General features: G+C 34.7%; 10 protein-coding genes across 10 annotated transcripts; 5 read left to right on the top strand and 5 right to left on the bottom strand.

Annotated features, from left to right (window-relative positions):
* Positions 1-525: 525 nt before the first annotated feature.
* Positions 526-1,629, top strand: MET4 (Met4p; the record flags this gene model as incomplete). The annotated part of the gene is made up of 1 exon (XM_019184417.1): positions 526-1,629. One exon carries the CDS (start codon positions 526-528, stop codon positions 1,627-1,629), a length of 1,104 nt encoding a protein of 367 aa, XP_019041638.1.
* Positions 1,630-2,928: 1,299 nt separating this feature from the next.
* RGS2 (GTPase-activating protein RGS2) lies at positions 2,929-3,957 on the bottom strand (the record flags this gene model as incomplete). The annotated part of the gene is made up of 1 exon (XM_019184418.1): positions 2,929-3,957. One exon carries the CDS (start codon positions 3,955-3,957, stop codon positions 2,929-2,931), a length of 1,029 nt encoding a protein of 342 aa, XP_019041639.1.
* A 1,167-nt stretch (positions 3,958-5,124) lies between these two features.
* On the bottom strand, positions 5,125-5,442 carry DPI8 (Dpi8p; the record flags this gene model as incomplete). The annotated part of the gene is made up of 1 exon (XM_019183001.1): positions 5,125-5,442. One exon carries the CDS (start codon positions 5,440-5,442, stop codon positions 5,125-5,127), a length of 318 nt encoding a protein of 105 aa, XP_019041640.1.
* Positions 5,443-6,592: 1,150 nt separating this feature from the next.
* On the bottom strand, positions 6,593-8,686 carry CRN1 (coronin; the record flags this gene model as incomplete). The annotated part of the gene is made up of 3 exons (XM_019183002.1): positions 6,593-8,416; positions 8,473-8,590; positions 8,682-8,686. The coding sequence occupies 3 exons, from the start codon at positions 8,684-8,686 to the stop codon at positions 6,593-6,595; spliced, it is 1,947 nt and encodes a 648-aa protein (XP_019041641.1).
* A 6,638-nt stretch (positions 8,687-15,324) lies between these two features.
* On the bottom strand, positions 15,325-17,160 carry WICANDRAFT_60493 (uncharacterized protein; the record flags this gene model as incomplete). Its single annotated transcript, XM_019183003.1, has 1 exon — positions 15,325-17,160. The coding sequence occupies one exon, from the start codon at positions 17,158-17,160 to the stop codon at positions 15,325-15,327; it is 1,836 nt and encodes a 611-aa protein (XP_019041642.1).
* A 413-nt stretch (positions 17,161-17,573) lies between these two features.
* On the top strand, positions 17,574-18,443 carry PEP8 (retromer subunit PEP8; the record flags this gene model as incomplete). The annotated part of the gene is made up of 1 exon (XM_019185385.1): positions 17,574-18,443. The coding sequence occupies one exon, from the start codon at positions 17,574-17,576 to the stop codon at positions 18,441-18,443; it is 870 nt and encodes a 289-aa protein (XP_019041643.1).
* Positions 18,444-21,430: 2,987 nt separating this feature from the next.
* Positions 21,431-23,116, top strand: WICANDRAFT_26843 (uncharacterized protein; the record flags this gene model as incomplete). The annotated part of the gene is made up of 1 exon (XM_019181307.1): positions 21,431-23,116. One exon carries the CDS (start codon positions 21,431-21,433, stop codon positions 23,114-23,116), a length of 1,686 nt encoding a protein of 561 aa, XP_019041644.1.
* Positions 23,117-23,646: 530 nt separating this feature from the next.
* Positions 23,647-24,660, top strand: STS1 (Sts1p; the record flags this gene model as incomplete). The annotated part of the gene is made up of 1 exon (XM_019183004.1): positions 23,647-24,660. One exon carries the CDS (start codon positions 23,647-23,649, stop codon positions 24,658-24,660), a length of 1,014 nt encoding a protein of 337 aa, XP_019041645.1.
* A 122-nt stretch (positions 24,661-24,782) lies between these two features.
* Positions 24,783-26,572, bottom strand: WICANDRAFT_66702 (uncharacterized protein). Its single transcript, XM_019184050.1, has one exon. It carries the CDS (start codon positions 26,415-26,417, stop codon positions 24,906-24,908), a length of 1,512 nt encoding a protein of 503 aa, XP_019041646.1. The 5' UTR covers positions 26,418-26,572; the 3' UTR covers positions 24,783-24,905.
* Positions 26,573-26,742: 170 nt separating this feature from the next.
* Positions 26,743-27,369, top strand: RCF3 (Rcf3p; the record flags this gene model as incomplete). The annotated part of the gene is made up of 2 exons (XM_019182539.1): positions 26,743-27,042; positions 27,100-27,369. Coding segments are annotated over exons 1-2 (330 nt in total), but the record flags the coding sequence as incomplete, so codon positions are not given.
* Positions 27,370-27,423: the final 54 nt, after the last annotated feature.

Consider the following 27,423-nt stretch of genomic DNA (forward strand, 5'->3'; position numbering starts at 1 on the left):
CTTGGTTCTACCTGTTATATCCGCATCATGGTCGACTTCTCATCATGCCAAATTCGTGGCTTTTCAGTCGGCGATTTGATCAGCTTCGGCTGACTAGTTAAGCAACCACAAACAGTGGCTGTTACAACAGCCAATATATTCCTACATTTGTATTTCACCTATCAGCGTTGTGTAGTTTGCCTGTAGTTGTGGTGGTGGCTTTCTAAAATCACAAAGTGTACACTGCCATTTACACACGGTTACTTGAATTTGACACTTTTTTCTTTCTTTGCAGGTCACATGATATGGCGACATACACGTGACAATTCGCAATTTGGACAAAGATAAATACATGCAAGTTTTTATAAACCTGTTGATAAAGTGTAGTTGTGTGTGCTACAAAGGTTACAAACTGTGGTTTCTGTGGATAGGCTTTTCGTGTTTTTTTGACAGGAAGTTTGTTGTTATTTAAATACAAAGGGGGTACCTGATAAAATAGAAGTAAAGGTCTTGCTAATACTCAACCATAAATGATAATATAAAAAGATGAGTAACACAAATAATAATGAAAATATTACGCCTGCAGCGTTATTAGAACAACTAGTTTATGTTGATACATTCATGCCAGAGATTGATGATCCATCACAATTAGATGAAAGATTAACAGCTGAATTATCAGCATTTGCTGATGAATCTTTTATTTTCCCAGATGAAGAGAAACCATCAAAACCAAGTGATAGTGATGCAACAAAATCAACAGGAACAAATGGTGCTGATAATAGTAAGAATAGATCACCAAATGATGAAGAAATTTTGAAAAGATTTGATGAAATGAATCAATCATTTGCAAATAATCAAATTATTCATCCACAACAACCAAAATTCAACACATTACAACAAACAAATAGTTTACAAAGTGGGATTTCCAATATTTTATCACCATTATCAACACAACAACAATCATCAAATCATAATCCAATAACCATGAATCCTATTCATACCAGTAATAATAGCAGTGGGAATGATGTATTGTTAAATTTACCAAAAGTTCCAGTCCCACCAGGTGCACAATCTTCATTGATAGCTGCTGGATTATCACAAACTCAAATAGATGCATTAGCTGCATTAGTTGCACAACATCAAGGTGTTGATAGTAATGATCCTAAATCACAAGATGTTGGTTCATTGAATTCATTAATAAATCCTTCACAAAGTTTGATAAATCCAAGTTCAACCGGTTCAAATAGTGGTACCCCAATCAGTCCAAATGATCTTGGATTACAATCACAACAACAACAACAGTATGGTCAACATTCACGTTCAAATTCAATAGTTAAGAGTGAAATTGGGGGAGAAGTTGATGTTGATAAAAGAAGAAGAAATACAGCGGCTAGTGCAAGATTTAGAATAAAGAAGAAATTAAAAGAACAACAATTAGAAAGAAATGTTCGTGAATTAAATGAATTAACACTTACATTGGAGAAGAAAATCCAAACTTTGGAGATGGAGAATAAATTATTACGAAATTTAGTTGTTGAAAAAGGTGAACAGAAAAATAATGATGAATTGGAGTATTTAAAGAAAAGAGCTAAATTGTCTGTGAGTAATGATAATAGCAATGGTCAAAGAGGTAGTGCCAGTAGTTTTTAGTGGTTATTGATGAGTTTAATGAATTGATGTTATATGTGTATCTGATTGTAGTAGTGCTTCTAGTCTCTGTCTCTGTTCTTGAAATGGGTCTTGGACTATGGGACAAAAAAACGTGATGATGATCATCGCTGGAAATTAGATCCAGATTCCAGGGCGAAATAACTATGATCTCATCCAGATGTTATCAGTAATCGATAGATACAAGTTGTACCTGATAAATAATATCTTGATACCAAAGCACACTTATCAATCAAGATAATAATAATAATAATAATCCATTGCGCTGTCAACGGTTAGTTCGAAGTCTAGTTGATACTAAGTTTGAAGTGTAATTAAAGTGTGCGTTTATCTTAACCATAAGCCTGTTAAATTAGCCACTCTTGTTGTTCCCCAGTTAATAACGGCTAATTGGTTTTAGGTGAACCGTGATACAACGGTTATGTATGACAGGATGTGTTGTACTTGCTTCAACAGACTGGATTTAGTGATTCTATGGGATTCCAAAGTGTCAAAGATAAGAAAGAGAACCTACAATTCCACAACGATACGATGAGATGATATTCAGTTGAATAATTGGTGTCTCCAGGTACAACAAGTAGTAAGTTGAGCTTTGAGCTCTGAGCAACTGATACTTCCAACACTTCTTAATGTTGAGTGCGAATTTCAAGATCAAATAACCGACAACAATAATCATCATCATCGTTACCAAGCACAGACGTTTATTATCTATGTACAAGTCGACACGAAGAATAGGGCACGTTACCATAGATCTTTATTCACTGTAAAGTACGCCAAATACATCACCATTTCATGGATCCTGTTTGTGAATACTTTCGCATGCCCTAGCAAAGCCCTGGGGTCGCCATCGGTTAAAGGTGGATCCTTGTAGGAGTCTAGAATAACCACTTCCGGAACAAGAAGAGAAACAGAGGTGTTCAGTGGTTAATGAACTGATGGTTTATACACAATTGTTGTGTTCAAATAATCATATGATATGTACTACACAAGATTAATACTACCCAACCGTTTGACAAGAGTTTTTTTAGGCTAGCCTTTGTGAAATTTTTTATTATTTGAGCTTTGCTACATGATGTAGGATGTGTTAAAGTGATGGGTATTCCGTTTATCTGCGTATTAATGAATAAAACAGCTACCAGCCTAATACCTACTACACATACAAAAGTATTGAATTATTAATCTATGCTAATTTCTATTTCTCTATTATAATACACAAAAAACAAACACTATTTAACTGTCATAACACATAAAAATAAAAGTCCATTAACCATGGTTTATCTATTAACCACTTGAATTTGAAGACATCCTTCTCCATTTAAATTTCCCTGCAATTTTTTTACTAACTTCACTAATACTATTCTTGTTTATGCTTTTCCCACTTGAAACACTACTTTTCTTAGAATCAGTAGTACTATAATCAGTTGTTGTTGTAGTGCCAACCAAACTATTTGAAGAATAACAACACTCTTCATCAACGATATATTGATCTTGGGTTATTAAACTTTCATCACTTTTACCATCTGTTGATCTTGGAATTGGTAGATTGTTATTATTATGATTGTTTGATATTGGTGAATCTTGGGTATAACTTAATGGTGAAACTGATCTAGTATTATCCAAAGGGGAGAAAACTTCGACTCCTGGATCTGAAACTTCATATTGTGGTGTTGGTAAAAGATTTTGTTGTTGATGATGCTGTTGTTGTTGTTGTTGATGGTTATAATTTTGTTGTTGTTGAAATTTATAATTCTCATTTATACTGCTATGTCTTTTAACACTTGAAATAAACTGTAGATAAGCATCTCTTAATAAATCTTTAATAATAATCATTGTATTTGAAATCAATTCAAATGATGGTAATGCACCTTGTTGATAAATATTCAACAACTCATCTTTATATTCATATGGGATGTTAACTTCTTTTGGAGATTCTAATGATATGTAATTCTTGTATAATAAATCCCATATAGATCTTGATTGTATTTCATCATTTTGAATTAATAAGTAATAATTTGAATGTATTAAAAATTCTAAATTTTCTAAAGAATGAATTTTTTTCAAAAAATTTGCAAATGCAACTCTTGAATATGGAGCTTGAGATATACCAGATAAGACATCTTCATAAGATGGTACTATATTATGGGGATGTTCATTTTGATAGTTTAAAAAAGGTGAATGTGGGTTTGATGATGAATGTAGTTCTAAATTTTTAGGTTCAGGAGAAATAGGTGTTATTATATTGTGGTTATTGTCACACTTGATGTCATAACCAGTTGTATCCAACCCAGTCATAGTATCTAGTTGTGTCATGTGTTTGATCTGTGTTGTATATGGTATGCTATAGCTTGTGGTTGTGGTTCTGATATGTGTTTAGGAAATGGGGATAAAACAATAGTTAAATACCCTAAAACTCAAAAGTGCTAATCGTGAAAAGTTGAACCGTTGTGAAATTGTGGGCTTTTTTTTCGTTGTTTCTTCTTTTTTGTTAGAGCCAATCTCAGCACAACGTTAGTACATGTCTCTACATATACGCAGAGAGCACCAGTCAACAAGGGAGTAATAATAGTGATTAATAATAGAGATGGTAATAGTAGTACCAATACCATGTCGTTATCTATCTCTACCGTCCAACCTTATGAAGGATAGCTAGCTAATTCCTGAACCTTATGTCTCCAGATTCTCATGGGCCCATCAAAGACAACGGTTTTGTTTGTCCCGTGTCTCACACCCTAGACCCCCAGTGCTCACCTCTCCTCTTGACGTGGGTCTGGGAAGGGGAGGGGGCCAGGGACTAGTCCCTCTCCAGATCAGAGAGCATGTACATGTACTCCAATAAACATAAACATCAATTAATTAATTGTCTTTGAATTATAATAACCTCTTGATTAATAAACATCATTTGTAATGATCCTAAATGACCTTCAATCCTATTCAGATTAGAAAAGTATCTCATTCTAAACTTCTGAGCTTATCACAACCAATGCACAATCACATGTACGTGACTTCAACTTTATTATCAAGAGTTTTTTGGTTGCACATGTATCGTACGGTGCTGGGTACCTCAAAAATAATAGCTAGGTGTGAACAAAATACGATGCTCATCAAGGTACAAACATGACAAAGTTTAAAAAACTTGTGAAGCCGTACTACAACCAATGAAAACCCTTTTTTGATGTATTTTAGTTTTATACAGAACCTAGATTCAGAAGTATCCACTTGTGACAAGTCAAGACGAAATGAGTGTATAAAGAAACCATGAAAATGAACGCCAACCATCATGATCTTTTATGGATGTGTATCATATCTCTAGTCCAGCTAGTACCAATTGTATAATAATCAATCCACAATCACAGCCCTTGTAATGTATTTCTAAACCTTTTCTCAAACCTTTTCATAATAATTCCCATAATCTAAATGTATACAAATTCCATAACCTCATTCAAACCATAACCCATGATAATAGTAACAACTCAATGATTACTCACGATAATCATTTGATCTAGCAGTTTTAGCAAAAATATCACTAACACCATAATCTTTATAATCTGTTAAAATTGGTTTAAACCCAACATCATTAATTAAAGTTTTTTTCAAAGGACCATGTTGAATTGCAGATTTTCTATATTCTGCAAATGATTTAAATGAATTACCACCTTCCACTGATGATGATGATGGACTTGATAAATTGATTAAAGTTGCTGAAGCTTTTGAAGAATCTTTTAATGCTTTAATGAAAGTTGATGAGAAATATCTTCTTGTAGCTAATATAGTTGCTGATTGTTTTGTTGCCAACATTGTGTGTATTGTATTCTGTGTTACTGTTCAGCAAATACAGAATTGATCAAGAAACGGAATATTCATTACCTTTTATACACATGGTTCCCAATTATAAATCAAAAATCACCTGCTTTACAAATGGTGCCATATAAATTTTCAAATTCGTTATCTTCACCACACAATACACTTTGAATTGAATTTATTTCACAACGGTTTGTGGATAAAGCGAAAATTTTTTAAGATGAATGACCTTTCGCTTTATCTAAACTCGGTACGGACCACACAATCCACAATTTTTCAGAACAGATCAAGGTTTAATTTAAACCTGACAACAGGTGACAAATACAATAAAATTAACCCGTGAAGATGGTGTAGGATGTAGTGTATCTGGAGGGGAAGATATACTTTTTTGTGTTTATAAGCTACGCCATCAACTGGTGTATAGGCTTTATGATTACATAGTCATCATGATGATTCATGCCAATGTCTCTTTCTCCGAATGCAAAAACCATCAACGGTTTCCTGAATCAGTTCTCAGACCTTCCCACCATTGGCCATATCCTTAGTTATTCCATATCCGAAAAGTGGATTAGTTTGTAGAGCTCTGTAGCAAATGAAGCCTATTCACGGGTGTGGTTGAAATCTCTTCACATGGCCCATCTGTAATTTATTTGAACTGGCTGAGTTTTACAACGCGTAAAGTTTAAGGTTGTACCTGTTCACCTGTTCCGACAAGAGGGGCAGGTGAAAAGAAAAGGGATAGACCTATGTTTGATCTCTTGATATATGGATTGCTTTACTCTTTTTTGTTAAAATGAAATAGACCTGTCTCGCTTACTGCTGTCCCTTGGGTACACTTGAAAACTTTGCACCCGAGAATAGCTACCTATGTAGAGATTGAGGAATTGATTCTCATAGACCACCTAGTGAAGTACAATTGAAATCTGAAGAATAATGGCTCAAGTGATCCTTGAATTGAGCAATCTTGGGTTGATAATTAGGATTCAGGTCCCATTTTACTCAATTTCAACAGATTAGCTGTACCTGTGATTTTGACAGGATCGCGTTCTATCGCGAGTGGAACATTGAACTACAGAGTACTCAAAGTTCTTTAAAATTATAATAAATTTAATAATAATAACAATAATACAAACGATTTAAATAATGTCTATTTTTTGTCAATAAGTTCTTGAACTTTCGCTTCAAGTGCTTTGATTCTTTCATCTTTATCTAAATTAGCAGCAACTAATTTCTCAACAACCCTTTCAAGATTATCTGCAACTTGATTGATTTTTTCAATTGAACCTTTTAAAGTTTGTGTCTTTGCTGGAGAGGAAGCGTCTTTTTTGGTTTCAGGTTGTGGTGTTGTTTCCTTTGGCTCAGATTTGACCTCTTTTGATTCAATTTTTGGTTCAGGTTTTAACTCAACTTTTGGCTCAACTTTTGATTCAGCTTTTGGTTCAACTTTTGGCTCTGGTTTTGGATCCTCTTTAGCTTTTTCCTCCTTTGGTTCAACTTTCGGTTCAACTTTTGGAGATGCTTCAGCTTTAACTTCAAAAGTTTTTGGTTTCTTATCATCATCATCCCATTCAGAATCTTTAGGTTCAGCTTTACTATCATTATCATCATCTAAATCAGCAGCTTTTTTCAATAATGAATTAACTTCATTATTTTTCAAAAGATCATCAACACTACCTTTTGGTGAGGAATGAACCGGAGTAGAAACTTTGGATTCTTCTTTTGATGTTGGTTTGGTTTCTTCTTTTGGTTTTGAGACTTCTGGTTTAATCTCCTTTTCAACTGGTTTTGATTCTTCTTTTGGTTTTGGTTCTTCTTTCTTTGAAGAACCTGAAGTTGATGGTGGTGCTGCTTCAGCAGCTTTGAAAGATGGTTCAGTCCCATCATAAACTGATTCAAGAGAGAATAAAATTGGGCCGTCAACTGATTTACCACCAAACCATTCTTCAGCTGACAATGCTGGTTTTGAAGATGGTGCATCTGGATAAATATCATCTTGGAAATTATCGGATTTTCTTGGAACAATAAATGAAATTGGTTCAATTATAGAATCATTGACAGTTTTATAAACTTTGACAACTTCATTATCAGCAACATTAACAGTTCTCTTTGGTGCAACAGCTAACCCTCTTTGAGGTTCTGTTGATTGATATTCAGAAAGTGGGAACAATTCATCATCTTGGAATTCAAAGTAACGAATGTTACCATCACCTTTACCACCAACATACAATATCTTGTTTGAGTCATCATAAAATGGAACCATGATACCGGCAGATGAATCAACAGTGTAGAACCCACCAATTGGCCCTGCACTAATGTTAGTTGCATCCCAAACACCTAATTGACGATCAGATAAACGTGAGAACCCAGTGGTACCGATACGATCTGAGTTTCCTAACCAGACAGCTCTTGAATTCTTAGCACCAGTGTGTCCTGGACCTTCACTAACGATTTCATTTGATCTTATATCCCAAACACGTAGTTTACGATCACGAGAAGTTGTTGCTAACAAGTTACCATTGTAGTTGAAAGAAAATGAAGTAACAAGATCTTTATGAGTAAGTGTGATCTTGTCTTTACCATTTTCAACATCCCAGAGTTTAACAGTGTAATCCCCAGAAGATGAAGCTGCAACGTTTTCTGCAATAGGATGGAATTGAACATGACCAACTTTTCTTTTATGACCGGAATATAAAGCAACTGGTGAAATGTCTTTTATTTCATCCTTTTCATCAACATAATTATGGAATGAATAATCTTCTGGGATTTTCCAAATACCGATTTTGGCATCATCAGAACCTGATATGATAATGTTATCGTTGAATGGATTGAAATCAGTATCCAAAACTGCAGCAGTATGTCCTCTGAATAATGGAACTTTATCAGGTGCTTTACCAACTTCTTCAACTGGGATAACAGCAAATGCACCACCACCAGAAGAGTTCCAGTTGACTGAAATGTATTTACCATTTGCCTTGAGATGTCAGAATTCAAAAAAACATTCAATGTAGTTGATCTTTATATACTTACTTTTATGATGTTTGAATCCCAAGCATTAGTTGTAACTTTGATGTTGTCATAGCATAGTTCTCTTTTAGCAGGTTGTCCAAATACATGACGATATTTGGATGCACGAACAAATCTTCCACTGATGGGTGATACGTTAGTAGGATGATGCATGAGGTTGTAGGGGATGTCCCATCAAAACAAGCTTTTGATTGTTGTCAAAAGACACATACCTCATTTTGAAATCTTCTAGTTAATCAATTAAGAGATGAGTAGCTTAAGTGGAATATAGGAAGCAGATAGTAATTGGGCCGTTGGAGGGACTTGCAAGTGAGTGTTTGTGGATGCGAACTGTGTTGATGTTGATGATGATCAAGTTGAACAATCGCGATTTCCAAATTTCAACCTCTGACGATGTAGTACGACCAAAGAAATACTATTATGAGAGAACAACTAAAGGAAAACAGCTTTGATGAAAGTAAATAATCATTAATTCAATTGATTTAGGAAAGAAAATGACTTTCTTGGTCAAAATGTCAACGAGTCTTAAGCCTTTCAGTCCAATGTATTGTCGAGCCAAACCCTACTAAACCTTGGTTTGAAGCCCGGTGTCGATTCGCGTCAACTTTTTTTTTTTGGCGTTGGAGAAAACTTCGATGAATTTATTCGTTTCAGCATTAAACACTCTACAAACACAACGACTTCTTTGTCAAAGAACTGTCTTTTGAAGGCATTTACACATTAGAAAGAACCTACGTGGTCTTGAGAAGCTTATTTTATTCACAATCAGAGGCTGTCTTTAGCTTTGTGAATAATCTCTCATAACCAGAGATCACATCAACACAGACACAGACACAAACGTCTTTAGATAGAGTACCATAGATTTATTGGTTGTAAGAGCAAGAAAGGACATATTTCTTCGCTAAATCAGCTCTAAAGCTTATTCGCTAATTTTATTCTTGATTCTTTGATGAATAGCGGGCCAAAGCCATCAATATAATGTCTTCTCGCGATACAACGCCATTGACATCAAATGGTTCAAGCGAAGAATTAGATCCAGCTTTACAAGAGCTATCAAAGTTGATAAAAGAATCACACAAAAACCCAGGCGATGATTCCCTACAGCAGCTGGCGTTACAGAAATCAATGGAATATATTCATGAAAATTCTGAACAGCGACATTTGTTTTGTGATAGAGGAATGTATCAACCAAGTATACATGCTTTAATATTGTTCTCATTCCCAGAAAATGAAGCTTTATCATGGTACAAGGAGAAAGTTGCTAAAAGTCTTAATGATTGTCCAAAATGTATTGCGTTGTTTCATAGAGGAAGAGCTAAACTAAAAATGACATTTGCTGTTGAAAGAGGTATTGATGCTTCAAGCGTACAACAATTCATTGGTATAATACTAAGCTGGGAAGCTCAAAGACTTTTTGACAGAATTCAACCTATATTTCAACATTTCAAACAACAAAGAGAAAGTGGAGTTGCTGTGGCGGTACCCAGAGAGGTGCTGATGGGTGTTGCTGAATGTCTTTGTGCTCCAGGTATGTTTAGGGTTCATGAAGAACTCAAAGAGTTATTTGGGAAAATGTTTTATTTCCTGTTATCAATTGATCATAAGCTGGTATCATCTGCTATCAAATCTTTGACTCCTGGATGCATTTATTTATTGTTTGATGGTGATGAAGTTCAAAGGAAATGGGCATTCAAAGTTTTAGAGGATTTAAATAACCCATCACAGTCAATGAAATTATCAACAGTTGCAGCGGATGTCTTGGAAGAATATGAAGTTCATTTCTTAAACATACAAAGTCCAGCACACCTAGACGAAACAAGCTGTGAAAACTTCTACAGAAATCTTTATCCATTTTTGAGATTATATGATATCAATGTTATAATAGAAAAGTTTTCTATTCCTCAAGATATTGAATCTATACAAAAAGTGCTGAACTATGATGTTGTCCCGTTGCTTAAACTAGTCCAAACACATATCATGAGATATTACGATCAAGCATTACCATACATTCTCAGATTCTTCGCAATGATCTTAACAGGGCTCGGTGATAAATTTTGGAACTACACTTCAAATTACACATTTCATAATTTTATTGAAACAATATGTGAATCACCAACTTTTGTTAAACGTTTGGAAAAGTTGGAAAACGTCAAGGTTTCACAAGATCCAAATCCTGATGCGGTGTTGGATGATATGATATCATGGATCGAACCATTCAATAATACATTAGTTGCTTCTAAAAAGCAGCAGTCCTTGAACAGAATTGCACTTAGTTTGATTGTTTATATGGAGAGTCAAAATAATATCCCACTGGACAATAGAGCTGTTATTTTTGAAAGAGCTTGTTCCATGATCAGCAATGCATTAGCACTTCAAACTCCACTTTATAGCCCAGGTTTTAGTACAGATTTGTTACTGAGAAGTGATACAAGGGTTATTGTTGATGAAAAGTTAATTAGGTTTTTGGATTATGCTACATGCAAAGCAATTTTCTATCCACCTGCTGAGAAGATTAAGAATGGCGAAGTGGGAAGAAAAGCAATTGAGGTACTTTGCAGAGCTTTAAAATTTGATTTGTTGTCATTTGCTCAAAATAGTTATGAAATTCATGATGGTAGAGCTCCAGCTACACTAAAATTTTCTGATAAATTGTTCAAAGTTTTACTAAACCAAAAATTTGCAGTACAATTAGAGCTGGCTTTCCAACTTTTATCATCTATGGAGAATGTTTCTGGTATTATCCCCCTTGATGGTCCTCATAGAAAAGAAGTTCAAATATTGTTGAATCGTTTACAACAGTTTTTCACAAATTTTAGTGATGTTGATGTGAAAAATACAAAGATGATTCTTTCAAACCCAAAAAGTTTAAGTGGTTATTGGTCTTGTGTGTTCTCATCAGATTCTGCTTTATATCAATCAGCGGTGGATATTTTATATGAAACTTTTGATGCTGAAGGTAGATTGGAAGGTGTTCACGGTTTATTGGCAAACAATTTGGATGCTTGTATTAGGGCTATCAATAGCAATTTGACTAATTTAATATTTATCAAATTTTACGAGCCATGTCCAAGAGCTGTGAGAGTTTTATCAGATGTTGTTCATGCTTTAAATAATCGCATTAATGGTCTTTTTACTGATGCTTCCAAATTTTCAGATTCAACTAAAGAAGCACTAACAGCTTTTTGGAATAGATGTTGGAACTTTTTGGATTTAATTTTTGTTCAAACACTTACTTGGGCTAATCAGTACTCTGATCAAGATTTAATTGAGTTTACTAGAGATACCTTGGATTTATCATTTGCAGTTTTACAATGTTTCAAAACTATCAACAAAATCAGACACGATGGGGATAATAAAAAGACTTTTACTGAAATCACAAACACTTTCCCACATATGCTTGTTTGGTTAAGATTGAGTGATCCTGGTTTATTAACATCTTGTGTCAAAGTCATTCTATCAACAATTGATTTAGCTCTGGAATTGAAGTACAAATTAGAACCCGATGTTGTGGTTCTGCTTGCAAAATATGCCTCAAGGGCTAAGAAATTCAACAATAAACTTACACCACAACAATCATCTGAGATTATTGCCAGAGCAAAACTTCTTGATCAAGAATTGGTGGAGGATACAGTTAATGAAGCTGAGAAATCAAGAAAAGCTAGGGAATCTACAGATGAAAGCAGCTCAGCTGCTCCAAGTAGAGATCCAACTCCTAACTCATCTATAGTTAACCAATCAAATTCTTCAGCAGCACCACGTTTGAAAGGTCAACTGAAGATTACAAACTTTGGAAGTTTATCAAGAACACCACAAACTGCACCAGCCAAAGCTCAAATGCCATTGAGTGCTCTGGAGAGGGCAAGAAAGGAAATGCGTTCTTCCTCTGAAAAACCATCATCAAGAGTTATCCACAAACCTAGACCTCTTGGATTCAATGTTAAAGAAAGAAGTGAAAAATCTAAAAAGGATGATAGTTCTGATGAAGAATCAGATAATGAGGATGCTCACACATTGTTCAACTTACCTAAGGCGAAGAAGGAACCTGGTATCACAATATTGGGCGAGTCAAAGAGTTTGACTAAATCTAAGAGAAATGCCGCTGAAGAGAGAAAGAGAGAAGAAGAATATAGTAGATTGAGATTGAATGTCAATATGAAACCACTTTATCAAGAAGTTTTACAATGGTCATTTCAAAATGATAGTGAATATCCTAATGATAAACAAAATTATCCAACTGTTCCTGATAAGTTTGCATCTGCAGATGATTATATTAAAACTTATGAACCACTACTATTACTAGAATGCTGGCAAGCCATTTTGAATGCCAAAAGAAGAGAAGCTGATAAACCTATTGCTATTGAAATTGCATCAAAAAGTACCGTTGATAACTTTTTCGAAGTTTTCTTCAATTTCACAAAGTCTGGGTTAATAGAAAAGGGAATTTCTGAGTCTGATTTAGTGGTTCTTGCCTTATATGATCAAAGTTCTCGTGAACCAAGTGTTTCAGATGTTAAAAATGCTAAAGTTACTTGTCTTGCAAAAGTTAATGAAATTAAATTTGTCAAAGGTGATAGTGTCGATGTTTCTTTGAGGGTTACAAGATCTGCTGCTTTGAATAATGTGCTAACTCCTAATTCACCAATCATTTTGATGAAAGTGATGCAAATGACAACAATCGAAAGAGAGTATTCATCGTTGCATGGTTTGCGCTACTATAATCTTTCAAAGGAAATTTTACAAGCTGTTCCTGACCCAGGTCCAGAATTGCCTTCCCAAGAAATTCAAAGTGTTAGGGATAATTATAAGGTCAATGAATCTCAAGCCAAGGCAATTGCAACTTCAACTAAGTCGAATGGTTTCTTTTTGATTCAAGGTCCACCTGGTACTGGTAAAACCAAAACTATTCTTGGTATAATTGGTCATATGCTTTCTAGTTTTCGTGCTGCTAATGCTATAGCACTTCCATCTGGCTCGAACACAAACCATGCATCAAATCTAGAAGCTTCAAAACCGAAGAAAGTTCTTGTTTGTGCCCCAAGTAATGCTGCTGTTGATGAACTTGTTTTACGTTTGAAGGATGGTGTCATTAATTCCAAAGGTGACAAGTATTCTCCAAAACTTGTGAGATTGGGTCGTACAGATGCTATAAATTCTGCTGTGAAAGATATGACACTAGAAGAGCTGGTCGATGCACAATTGGGAAAGACAAACACAAGTAATGGTGACCAAATGTCAGCTTTATTCAAAGAACTTTCAGAAGTTAGAAGAGGTCGTGATAAATGTAAAGCTGATATAGCTGATAATAAGGATGCTGCTGAACAAAAGAAACTTTTGAAAGAGTTGAATCAAAAATCCAATCTCATCAAGAAAAAATTAGATGAAGAAAGAGAACGTCAAGCGACTGCCTATAGAAGTCGTGAAATCAATAGAAGAAACCTTCAGGCTAAAATTCTTGGTGAAGCTGAAATTATTTGTTCTACATTATCTGGTGCTGCACATGACATGGTTGCAAACATCGGTATCAAATTTGATTCAGTGATCATTGATGAAGCTTGTCAATGTACTGAATTATCAGCTATTATTCCATTGAGATATGGTTGTAAAAGATGTATAATGGTTGGTGATCCAAATCAATTGCCTCCTACTGTTTTATCTTCTGTTGCTGCCGACTCCAAATATGATCAAAGTTTGTTTGTTAGAATGGCTAATCATGTGAAACCGTTGCTTTTAGATGTCCAATACCGTATGCATTCAGCTATTAGTAAATTTCCTTCAAAGAAATTTTATGACGGTAAATTGAAAGATGGTCCTGATATGGATAAATTGACTGAACGTACTTGGCATAATAATCCAAATTTCCCACCTTATAGATTTTTGGACATTATTGAAGGTAAAGAAGCTCAAAATTCCAAAACATTTTCTTTTGTTAACAAGATGGAGATAAATATTGCAATGGAAATGATTGAAAAGTTGTTCAGAACTTATCCAAGACTTGATTTCACCAATAAAATTGGTGTCATTACTCCTTATAAAGAACAGAACAGAAGCTTACAGCAGGCTTTTATCAATAAATTTGGTAGTGCAATTAAAAGGGAAATAACTTTCAATACAATTGATGGTTTTCAAGGACAGGAAAAGGAAATTATCATCATTTCATGCGTTCGTGCTGATGCTAATAAATTAGGAGTGGGTTTTTTAAGAGATTTCAGACGTATGAATGTTGCTATGACAAGATCGAAATCTTCATTGTGGATTCTAGGTCATCATGATAGTTTAATCAAAAATAGTTTATGGAGTGATTTAATTGCTGATGCAAAGGAACGAAGCATGTTTGCCACAGTGAGAAGAGGTTTCACTGAAAGTAATCCATCCAGGACTAACTACAATCAACCAAGGGCTGGTCATAATACATCTAAACCAGTTGATGAACCCAAAGCTGACAAACCAAAGGTTGAAAAGTCAAAAGTTGATTCAGAAAGTAAACCACAAAGGGATACAAGAGGATTTGCTCCACCACAAGAGACTAAAAATAAACCAATTTCTGGGCCACCAATCACATCTGCTTCTAAACCAGCAATAAAACCTATTGAAAAGAAAACTTCAGTTTTTGGATCGGAGAGTGCCAGAAATAACCATCCTGTTAAACCATCAAATTCAGGAACCATTTTACCACTGCCCTCAAGTACAAATAATGTATTACCAAGACTGCCAACTGGCCCATCATCTGGTGCTAAGCATAAGAGACCTCAAGATTCAGTATTTTTAAATAGTCGAAAGAGAAGACGTTAATACAATTGATGGAGGAAAATGATAATGAATATTATAGTAAATCATATAAACATTAATGTAGAGTATTCAATCCCTTTTAGTTTGTTTCTCTTTATCTTTTGTCACATCTTTTTTGAATAGTCCATTTTTTATCTGGGATTTGAGAGTTGTACCAGAAGATGAGAAGCTTCCAGAACCGACAGCCAATGTTGCATGTGGAGGTGAAGAAGCCAAAGCTTTATCAGAGATACTAAATTTTGCCACTGTTGGGTTTACTGTTGGTGCTAACACTTGAGCTTCCTTGGTATCGTCAGGGGGTGATGGTGCATTTGATTTATGGTCAGGTTGAATCATCTTTATACCCATATCAAGAATTGAAATCTCAGTGTGAATTAAACTTTTTAGTTGGCCATTCATGTTGTTTATTGAATCAAGTCTTTCAATAAGCAATTTTTGGGTTTGTGTTAGATTATCCACTATCTTTGATTTGATATCATCTTTTGAGGATCCATTTTGCTGCAAAATGTCATAAATTGTTGTTTCTAACCCATTCAATATAGTAGAAATATCAGCCCATATAATAAAAGCTTCTTCGTAACTTGTTTCTTTAAGCTTATAGTCATCAATACAATCTTTGAATGTATCTATCTGTCTTTCAATAAGCTCAATAACTGGTGCAGCATCAACTTCATCAAACGTTGAATCCAAAGGAGTGGAAAAACTTCTTAGAAAGTTCTTCAGCCCAAATTTCTGTCTCGTGTTGTTTCCAATTGGGAATCCAAGAGACGAATTTGATAAACCACTTTCAATTGACCTTTCGTGTGATAACTTTATGATGGCATTCTTTTCAACTTTCTCGATTTCTCTTAATGACTCCAAGTAAGATGACGAGCGACTCTCGATAATGCTTTGAGATTGGGCAATCTCATTGCCTAATACCTTTTTCTTCTCTTTTAATTGCTTTAGTCTCTTTTCAAGGCTTTCAATTTCCTCATCCACCGTGGTAGATTCTTTCAACAGTTGAGTGAGTCTATAACCCTCAGTATTATTTTCACTCCTTATATCCTGAACTTTTTCATTAAGTATTTTCTTATTCTGTTCCCACTTTTCAAATGACTTCAAAATTATTGATTTCCTCTTTTGTTCTTTTTGGTAAAGTTCTGCAATAGATTGATAGACAGAAGAAAGTGATTTTAGGCAGTTTTCAATATTATGCCGTATTGGTTTAGAGCTTAACCCTTTTTTGGAAACTTCGGCATGGCTCTGAATATTTTGTTGAAGATGTAAATTGATTACTTTATCTTGTGACATTAGAAATGAGAGTGGATCTTGTGAGTAATGTGAAATTCTTCTTTCAATTGGTAAATTCTCGATCAAATCTTGAGGCTGGGTATCTCTTTGTAGGAGAGTGGTCTCATAAAGTGATGGTTCAAGTGATCTATAGTTATCCATATCATATTGAGAGTATTCTGGAATGTCAATACTTTCCATTGGGCTCCAATTATCAACGGAATCATAAAGTTCACTCATCTCATGAGCTGGCTCATAAAGTAATAATTCACTTGGGTTTTTGATGCTTTCCATATCGTCAGCGGCAAAATCACTCAGATTAAAATTATTATCTTCTTGTTGTTCAGAGTCAATAGGTGTTTTAGGTTCATGACTGTTTGATCTATAACTGCTATGTGAACTTTTTTCCGTGCCGCTTTGGTATGACTTGTTATTTTTTGTAAGACTATTTGGATTTGAAAGCAAGTCTCTTGAATCTAGTGATGCTTGTTGTGAGTTTGATAGATGTGATTCTTCAACAATAGATGACTTGGGTATGGCGTCAACACCGTTAGAAGGCAATATGCCACTGTCTGCACTGTGCTTCCTCCTTCTATTATCAAATGAGGACTTGACAGTACCAGAACTATTCATAGCTTTTGACTGATGGTGAACTAAATGGGCTAGTCTGTTGTAGGAAACAGATTGTAATTAGTTTTGAGTAAACATCTTTATCATTTGACATAAACTTTACTATTAAACCCCCGGATATTGTTATCGAGGTCACGTGAATTTATTATCACGTGTATTTTCATAAGACGAGGGTGTGTATTTACCATTAATTCGATTTTGTTTGGTTGTATGAAGGAAACGTACACTTGAGTATCTTGGTGTCAGGTCTCTTCGATTTGATCAACTTAATTCAAATCTCATATACAATCAACAATTGAAATTCCAAGGCAGGTTCTCTAACTCCCATAGAAGACCACAATATCAACATTGAAATTCCATTCTTTCGGGTTTAGGAAAGAGCACATCATAATTAATCCAGGGGTCAATCTATAACAATGTCAATGTTTTTCAAATCACCATTGGATCTAGAGATAAGGCTTGATGGCGAAGATTCACGTAAACAAGTTGAAATCAAATCAGCACAAGGTAAAAAAGATAAATACCCATTGTATGAAGATGGTGAAACAATTTCAGGTGCAGTTACTGTAAGAGTTAAAGATGGAAAAAGAGTTGAACATACAGGTATAAAAGCTCAATTATTTGGATCAATTGAGATAGCTAATGGACAAAAGGATGATTTCTTATGCCTAAGTCATGATTTAGCATCTGCTGCTGAGTTAGACCATAGTGAAACTTACAACTTTAGTTTCAAGGATGTTGAGAAAAGATATGAAAGTTATAAAGGTAAAAATTTGAATGTTAATTATTATGTTAAAATAACGGTATTGAGGAAAAGTGCTGATATAACAAAAGTTAAGAAATTTTGGGTTTATATTTATCCAACTCCAACAGATCTGAAAAAATCTATCAAATTAGATATTGGTATTGAAAATTGTTTGCATATTGAATTTGAATATTCAAAATCCACATATAGCTTAAAAGATGTACTGGTGGGGAGAATTTATTTCTTATTAACAAGACTAAAGATTAAGCACATGGAAATAAGTCTAATAACTAGAGAAACTGTTGGTAATGTTCCAAACCAATTGACAGATTCAAATACAGTTAGATATGAGATTATGGATGGATCCCCTGTTAAAGGTGAAACCATTCCAATCCGTTTATTTTTAGGTGGTTATGAACTTACTCCAACTACAAAAACCAATATGTTTAATGTGAAGAATTATTTGAGTTTGGTTATTATTGATGAAGATGGAAGAAGATACTTTAAACAATCCGAAGTTGTGTTATTCCGTTCTAAATAAAAAGACTTTGATACAATACAACAAATTGTAAGCAAGAGCATGAGACTGCAATTGATGTTTGCACCGGATTCTGGCATTTTCAATTAGCAACGTGTTCTGGATCACCGGTGAAATGGTTGAAGAAACGAGTTACGTGCAGGGAACAGGATTTTAGGCGAGAATTCAGTCAATTATCGGAAAAACCTTTGAAAACCTGCTTTTGAAACCTGAGAACGTTTTGGTTGAACAATAGACCTGTCAGGTGAATTTACGAGTATTTTATGTTAAAAAATGAGTGCTGTTACAGACCTTACATGTATACTTATGACTGTCAGCTATCTTCTCGAATTGTGAAGTGCTCAAATAATATAACTCCTCACTAAACATCTGACTATGGGGATGCAAATTCTACCTCTCGAATTCTGCTCTAGGTAATTAGCTGATTAATAAACACTCTACTTAGCTTTGTTCCATTTACTATTGATTACTCATCATAAAACAGAAACTCTTCTTCTTTAAAAGCTACTTTTTCAACATTCCTTTTTATGCACACATTTCTTTTGTTCATGAGATTAATCCACACTAAATCTCTCAAGATTCATGTCATTTATTATTGTGTCAATAGAACTTCCATATAAACTAGTATATTCCAGGTTATTCCAGTGCTTCTTTTACAAACATTTCTTTTACTTTTACAACTTTCCTTTTTATTTGAATCTTTAGATTCTACTCTCTGAGATTTTATTACAAATAGAGACTTTTCTTCTCTATCTTTATAGCTTATTTAGAACTTGAAAAAGGGTATCAAGATCATTATCAAGATACTTTCTTATTATACATTTTGTCAACTTATTACATCAACTTCAAACTAGAATCCTTTTGATATATTTCTATACAAGCTCGGTGCAGTCATAGATCTACAATATTATTTGGGTTTCCCTGTATTGACTTACATCAGCGCGATATCAATACAGCTTCGAGAGTTCAAAGTTCAAACAATTGAATACAACCCCACGTCTTATTGTGATCGGCTATTAGCAATAAGATGGCTGCACCTTGATTGACAAATGACAAAACATCAAGCCCTTTCAATTATTGTGTGATATTTGTATGTCGTTTTGATCCTTGAACCCAATTCTGAACAAACATTCGATTCCTAACTACGTTCAAGAGTACTGTGGCTGCTGAATGAACGATGAACGCCTCGAGGAATTAATCGATCAGTACCTAGTCGTAAACTCTGGGGATATTCAAAAAGCGTAATAATTTGTTGAGAAATTGAACAAATAATGTTCCCAACGTCTTTCAAGATGGAGAATATACCATAATTATTTTTTTAAAACGTCGTCAAACATACAACAAGATTGATGATATGGAGAAGGTTTCGGAAGGATCACTTGTTCGCTTGTTTAACTTGTTGTTCCTGGGACATGCTGAACTAAAGACGGAAAAAGTAACAAATCGCTGATCTATTTGAAGAGAGATCTGGGACAGGTGTTTCTTGATTCGGAGAAGAGAGGCTAAATGTCCAGAAGGACAACTTGGTAAGACTGAGATTGCTAGAAGATAGAGCTTTATGATTGGATCACAACTTTGTGTGTCTTAGAATTGGTGTAGTCCCCAAGAAAGTGCACATGAGAAGCTTTAAGTGAGTGTACAACAGGACAAGGACTCACGAATATATGACAAAAGCTGGCTCATAAATCTGGGGAAGAATTAGGTCTTCTGAGGATTGAAGGCTTTCCAGTGTTTTTCAAGGGACCAGGTTACAACTTACAAATGAACTGGTTATGCTGTTGAATCACCGCTCGCAAAGTTTATTCATAGCGCTTGTAACTAAATTACGTAGCTTGTTTTTCCGGGCTGTAGATGTTCCAGCTTCGACGAGCGCTCAAAGTTCAGGCTTCGAATTCCGTTGGAAACACGAGAAGGAATCAATCAAAGGAAGTCCCCACTTGTACACAAGAGTTCACTCCCATTCCATGGACATGACGAATTGATGATATCGTTGGCATCAAGCTACATTTAATCATAAACTTTGTAAGAAGCTTTTCCAATTCAGCTACACTATCAGCCCGGCTGGTGTTAAAGTTTGAAGATTCCACTGTAATCCTTTCAGGGTTTAGCTAGCTGTAGAAAGGTGAATAATCGATATGAACCTGCTACAATTACCAATTACCAATTACCATTCACTATGTTCCGTGTAGAGGGCATGTTCTCTGGGGACAATTTTTGAATGCTTCTCCAATGATGTACATCAAATTAATTCCAAAGGATATTTGATCTGTCCCATTCTCGAAATGCAGTCAATCAGGTCAGACATCTTTCCAAATTTCCACCCCATGAAATAACATTCAACAACTCCATACCCCAGACTTCCTTGAACCACTCCGGAAGACTGAATCATTCAATCATCAACAATATTAAAAAACCTGTCAGTAAACTAAGCTCCTGACCCCCTGGTTCCTGTGTATTTCAACTCTTCGATCAAGACTTTTCCAGACGCGCTCCTTGCAGTTTTTCCAGTGACTCGTTTTTTCCCCAAATTCTGCGGGCCCTACCGCAGCCCAAAATTATCCGTGACTGGGAAACTTGTGCCCGACAAAATCTTAAAAAAAGCTTCTCCATAAAGTCGCATCTAATAACTCAACAAATTGGTCGAAACATGGATGCAAAATGATGACAAAAAGGACAAGATAAGCTGTCCACAGCCCAAAAATCTCCAGATATTCATTCCATATTCAACTACGAGTGTGTTTTAACAGTGGGATTGTATGCACTGAAACTTGTAACCACAGCGCAACCTAGAATTCAGAGCTTCATGTCAAATACGCATCAAAAATAAGAGAGATCTTTGTCCAGACAAATATGATCACTAAGAACATATACACACCTCGACCAACACACACCAAAGATCTGTTGAGGAACTATTTAAACATTCAATATTCCGGATGATCTAGTTACTCAACCTTCAAATCAACAACGTAAACTTTACACAACACAACAACATGTCTAGTGGGTTATTTGAAAAAACCACTGAAAAAGGTGTTGAAGATGGTCAAGTCTCATACAATACATCAGATTCACCAAGTGTTCAACCAAAAGATGTTCAAATAGATTCAACTCATGATAAAATTACAAAATTACAACTGGATCCAAATTTCAATTTTGATAAAGAACTTGAAGAATTAGAAATATTGGCTGCAAATTATAAAGCTGATAGAACTGCATTACAAAGACTATGTGGGTTAGAAGTTGAATTAAATTTCAAAAACAAAAAAAATATGGTTATTTTATTAGGTGTTTTCAGTGCTGCAGCTGGGTTATTATCAGGTTTAGATCAATCTATTATCAGTGGTGCTTCAATTGGTATGAATAAGATGTTACATTTAACTGAAGATGAAGCTTCCTTAGTTTCTTCATTAATGCCTCTCGGTGCCGTTTTAGGTGCCATTATGATGGCCCCATTAAGTACCTATCTTGGAAGAAGAACTGCGCTTATCATTTCTTGTATCTGGTATACAATTGGTAGTGCTCTTTGTGCTGGTTCTATGTCTCATCATATGATGTATGCTGGTAGATTCTTACTAGGTATTGGTATTGGTATTGAAGGTTCTATTGGTATGTACATTTCGGAGTCATGCCCGGCAAGAGTTCGTGGTAATATTGTTTCATTGTATCAATTGAACATTGCGCTTGGTGAAGTTATTGGATATGCTGTCGCTGCTATGTTTTATGAAGTTCATGGTGGTTGGAGATTTATGGTTGGTTCTTCATTGTTATTTTCCACTGCGGTTTTCATTGGATTATTTTTCCTACCTGAATCACCAAGATGGTTAGTTCACAAGGGAAGAACAGGTGAAGCATTTGCAGTTTGGAAAAGATTGAGAGATATTAACGATCCTCAAAATATATTAGAATTCTTGGAAGTGAAACAAGCTGTCGCACAAGAACATGAAAGAGAACAACACGAAACAACTTTACAAAGATGGTCAGAGTTATTCCTTGTTCCAAGAAACAGAAGAGCCTTATTTTATGCTGTTGTTATGATTTTACTTGGTCAGATAACGGGTATTAATGCCATTTTGTACAATATGAGTTCATTAATGTCAAAGATTGGGTTTGATGAAAAGAAGAGTGTTTTTATGTCTTTAGTTGGTGGTGGTGCTTTGTTACTTGGGACAATCCCAGCAACTGTTACAAAGAAAGGTAGAAGAATCTGGAGTATGAATCTAGCAGGATGTTTTGTTGGATTAGCATTAGTTGGTGGTGGTTATCTTATTGATCCAATCAAACATAAATCTGCTGCTTTAGGTGTTTATTTGAGTGGGTTGATCTTATATATGAGCTTTTTCGGTTCTTATGCTTGTTTGACTTGGGTTGTGCCTTCTGAAGTATTTAACACTAAAACAAGATCAATCGGTATGTCAATTTGCTCAGCTTTACTTTATCTAATTTCATTTGCAGTTACCTATAATTTTGCCAAAATGAAAAAGGCATTCACTTACACTGGTTTAACACTTGGTTTCTATGGTGGTATTGCTCTAATAGGGTTGATCTATCAAATAATTTTCATGCCAGAAACCAAAGACAAGACATTGGAAGAAATTGATGATGTGTTTTCAAAATCACCATTTACTATTGCAAGAGAAAATATAGTTAATATTAAAAGAAAGATTGGGAAACAAGTTTAAGTGATTGATAATGGTGATCTGTTCTTGTCTACAGCTTCAAATGGGTTAGTTTATATATGTTTTTAACGATTAATCAGACTTCTGCTTTTATTCTTGAAGCTTTCCAGTGTAGAGATTAGTACGTCATGTCGCGAAAGTATAAAAATGGCAGATTCACGGTCCAATAGGGTAAAGTTCGCGAATTTTCTGGAGTGTTGATTTTTTGCTTTTTATGAAATTCAAAAAGACGCAGAAAATTTCAAAAAATGCAGAATGTTACAAAACAAAAAGAACAAACAAATTCTGGTTGATTTCAGCTCATACGACAACTGAATCTCATTTAAATAATTCATCAAATATTTCTCATTATTCACTGATAACTTATCCACAATTTATTAGAGAGAAATCATAGATTTGTCGTTTTGGTGGGTTTGAATCAACATCATTTGCCATTATCCCTACAGATATTGCTTTTTTAACCGCTAGAGTTACAATTTAAACAACAAAACAAACAACAAAACATACAAATTACAGAACATACAAGAAGTCTAATGAGTTCAGTATTGCCATCATCCTTCTCTTGGGGGTTTGATCCAAAAATAGAGGACAATTCACAACAAAATGAACAGTCATCAAAAGATAGCTCAAGACAGCACAGAATAAACCAAGAAATTTTAGCTAATCTACAATCATCAATGGGAACTCCAATGAAGAGTAAAAGAAAACATCAAGATGAAGAACAAGAAGTTACACCAAGAAAGAATGTTCATAATCTTAGAAAAGTTGATAAATTCCGTGTTTCAAAGAAAGAAGTTTCACATAAAAGAAGCAGAGTTCAAAGAATTATTGGTCAACCATTACCTACAAATAGAATTATAGAAGTTTTGGATAAAAAAAATTTACAACATTTGTTAACAAATTTAATAAACCTACATCCAGAAATAACTCATGATGTTTACCGTTGTGCCCCAAAACCAACAGTTTCTGGCTCTATTGAAGTTTTATCAAACAAGATTGATGTGATCATAAATAATCTACCTTATAAGGTTGATGCTTCTTCAGAATATTCATATATGAGAGTTAAACCACTTATTGAGGATTTTTTGAATGCTTTATCAGATTATACATTACATTTTCTTCCTCCAGTGGAAACTCAACCTTCAAACTCTTTGGATTTTTTAGACCAAGCTACAGATTTATTACACAAATTACCAAATTTCACAAAACTATCAAACAACTATTTTAAAGAATTGGCGTATGAACAACTTTCACATACCTGGTGTATTTGTTTGAAAGAGTTCATCAAGAACCCAAGCACAACTAATAATGCTGGTCTTTTACTATTAATTAATAATAATTGGGAAATGAAATTAAAAAAACATAATGAAGAATCAAATAACAAATTGGAATCAGTGGTTGAATTTTTCAAAGATGAAATCAGTTGGCTTGATGACGAATTGAATGAAAAAGATGGTCCGTCAAAATTGGCTAATTTGAATAATTTCAGCCCACATAACAGTCCATTACATGGTTTCAAAACAAACTTGCTGGACAATTTCAGATAGAGTGGACCCATAGAATAGAACACACACTCATTCGCTAAACTCACAGTGAGCAAATCATCATGGCATTTTTAGGTACTTTTTTTTATATCGGGGGGGGGGGGGGGTTTATTTTTCAGGTTAATGTCTTTCTAATCAATAATAATGAAATGGCGTGAGTGGTAGTATTACAGTATAGCATAATTTTATTTAATTTTAACGATCCTTTTCAACATAATATTAAGTAACTTTGTAGAAATATACACTTTTCAATCAGAGGTGATTTTCAACTCTTTTTGTTTTTCTTTTAAAGCCTCCAAATTCTTTTCAAATTCTTCTTTGGAAACACCAGCTTTCCATCTCAAACCATAGGCATAGTGGTCTTCTGGAACAAATGTATGACCTTTGGTTCTGTAAACTTGTTCTCTATATGTACCACCTTCAACTGCATATTCTTTTTGTGCTAGACCTCTTTTTTGCAATTCAGGAATCAACAGATCAACAATATCTTCAAAAGTTTCTGGGAAGACAACGTTTGAGAAATTAAACCCATTGATAGTTGATCTTTCAACATAGTCTTCAATTTGATCAGCGACTTCCTCTGGTGTACCGATGAAATAATTACTATGAAAGAAGTTAGCAGCAATATATCTTCTAGTGACAATCTCACCTTCTTTATGGAATGGCTTCTTTAAGAAACTATTAGCAAGGCCTTTGACAGCTGGATCATCAACATTTGTTAAGTCCTCATCCCAATCCCATTTGGATAAATCAAGACCACCACCTCCTAACTGAACCAAAGTACCATCCAAATCTTTGTATGATTCAATCTCTTCAGCTTTTTTAACAGCTTCTTCATGGGTTTTACCCACAACAACTCTAATATTTGTCAAAAATTTAAGATGATCTGGGTTTCTACCATATTCTTCCTTTGCTAATTTCTTAACAGTGTCAATTTTTTCTTTAGCGTCTTCAGGAGTATCACCAATTAAGAAGATAACTTCACCATGTTTCGCACCTAACAATTGACCTTTTGGTGAAGAACCTGCTTGAATGATCAATGGGATTCTTTGTGGAGATGGTTCAGTGATTTGAGGACCTGGAACTCTGAAAAATTTACCATCAAAGTTAATTTCTCTAATACCTTCTGGATCAGAAAAGATACCTTTTTCTTTATCATAAACTAAAGCATCATCTCTCCAGGATGATAATAACAACTCATAAAATACTTGTAAGTATTCATCAGTCTTTTCATATCTCAAAGTCTTTTCAGGTAAAATGTTATCATCAGTCAATTGTCTGCCTGCAGATGGTAATAATGAAGTAACAACGTTCCAACCAACTCTACCACCGGAAATATGGTCTAGGGTTGCAATTCTTCTTGCAAAATGGTATGGATGTTCACTTAATGTGGAACAAGTTAACCCGACAGAAACATTCTTAGTTGAAATGGCAATAGCAGCTAAATAAGCAGTTGGATCACATTTTGGGAAATTGTTACCAGATTTAGCAGCTTCTGAAAAATTGAAAGGACCTTTATAACCACCATAAATGGCTAAGGAATCACCAATGAATAAACCATGTAATTTACCACGTTCAGCTAATTGGGCCAATTTAACCCAGTATTCAGCCTTGTAATATTCTCTTGATTTATCTCTTGGATTTCTCCATTGACCAGGAGCATGTAACACAGGAGTCAAAGCTTCGAAGAAGTTTAGAATCAATGGTTCTCTTTTTTGTTCAGTTTTTTGTTTCTTTGAGATATGTTCACCTGTTGTCATTTTGAAAATAGGCAATTGAGCTTATTGTCTTTGAGCACAAGAAGCTAAAAGAAAGAACAATCTCATCGCTTTTTATATTCTTGCAGCCTCGAGCTTCTCTTATTTTTAATCTGCTGTAGTTCGATGATGTTTTGATCTATGGCTTTTCACTTGACACCAAATTGTGGCTCTAATTTGAACCACAATAGCCTCGATTAGTTACTAGAAGCGCAGATTACCACAACAGCACCCCAATCACTCAATTTTTAATCAAAATTTCATCTAAGGTCAAGACAATTTGAAAAACATCGAATCATCTGAGCATTTTTCAACTCAACTTCAATTCAGGTTTTGCAACCTTGTGAATCTTGTAGAATTTAATATGAGATCGATGAAAAATCTCGGGCTTTGAGAAAGTTGGTTTCTGTCAACTCTCTCCGTGCCACTAAACTTCGGGTTTTCGAAAATCAAACGAGCTGATAGGTGCTACTAAATAAATTTTCAATAGCTGATAATTAGTTACTGAGGATATATTTGGATCTTGTATTGAATCAGAGTTGTGATAGTACAGTTCAATTTTAAAACAATGGCCGGAGTCAAACCTATGCATCATGATCCAAAGAAGGTGGAGCAATTAAACCAGGAGGTGGGTAATGTCAAAGATCATTATAACAGAGATTCATCAGGTCTAACCAGAGAATAGTTATTCAAAGCAGGTGCTATAGGTGCTTTTAAAGGTGGTCTTATAGGTTTATCTTCAGGGCTGCTTCTAAGACTCATAAGTAAAACATACCGTAATGTGAGAACTCCAGTTCGTGTTTTCTATCATGCTACCTGGATTAGTATGGGTATAGTGTTTTGGGCAGAAAAGCAAGTTTTAGTATTTGAAGATAAACTGTATGCTGAAGAAAATGAAAGAAGGGGCAGAATATTAGATGAAGCAGCTGAGAGAGGTATATTCTTGGAAGATGATAGACGTAGTTTAGATGATGGTTTACATAGACCTGATTTGAAATCTACCAAATAA

The sequence above is a fragment of the Wickerhamomyces anomalus genome (genome assembly GCF_001661255.1).
Source record: "Wickerhamomyces anomalus NRRL Y-366-8 unplaced genomic scaffold WICANscaffold_1, whole genome shotgun sequence".
NCBI lineage: Eukaryota > Fungi > Ascomycota > Saccharomycetes > Phaffomycetales > Wickerhamomycetaceae > Hansenula > Hansenula anomala.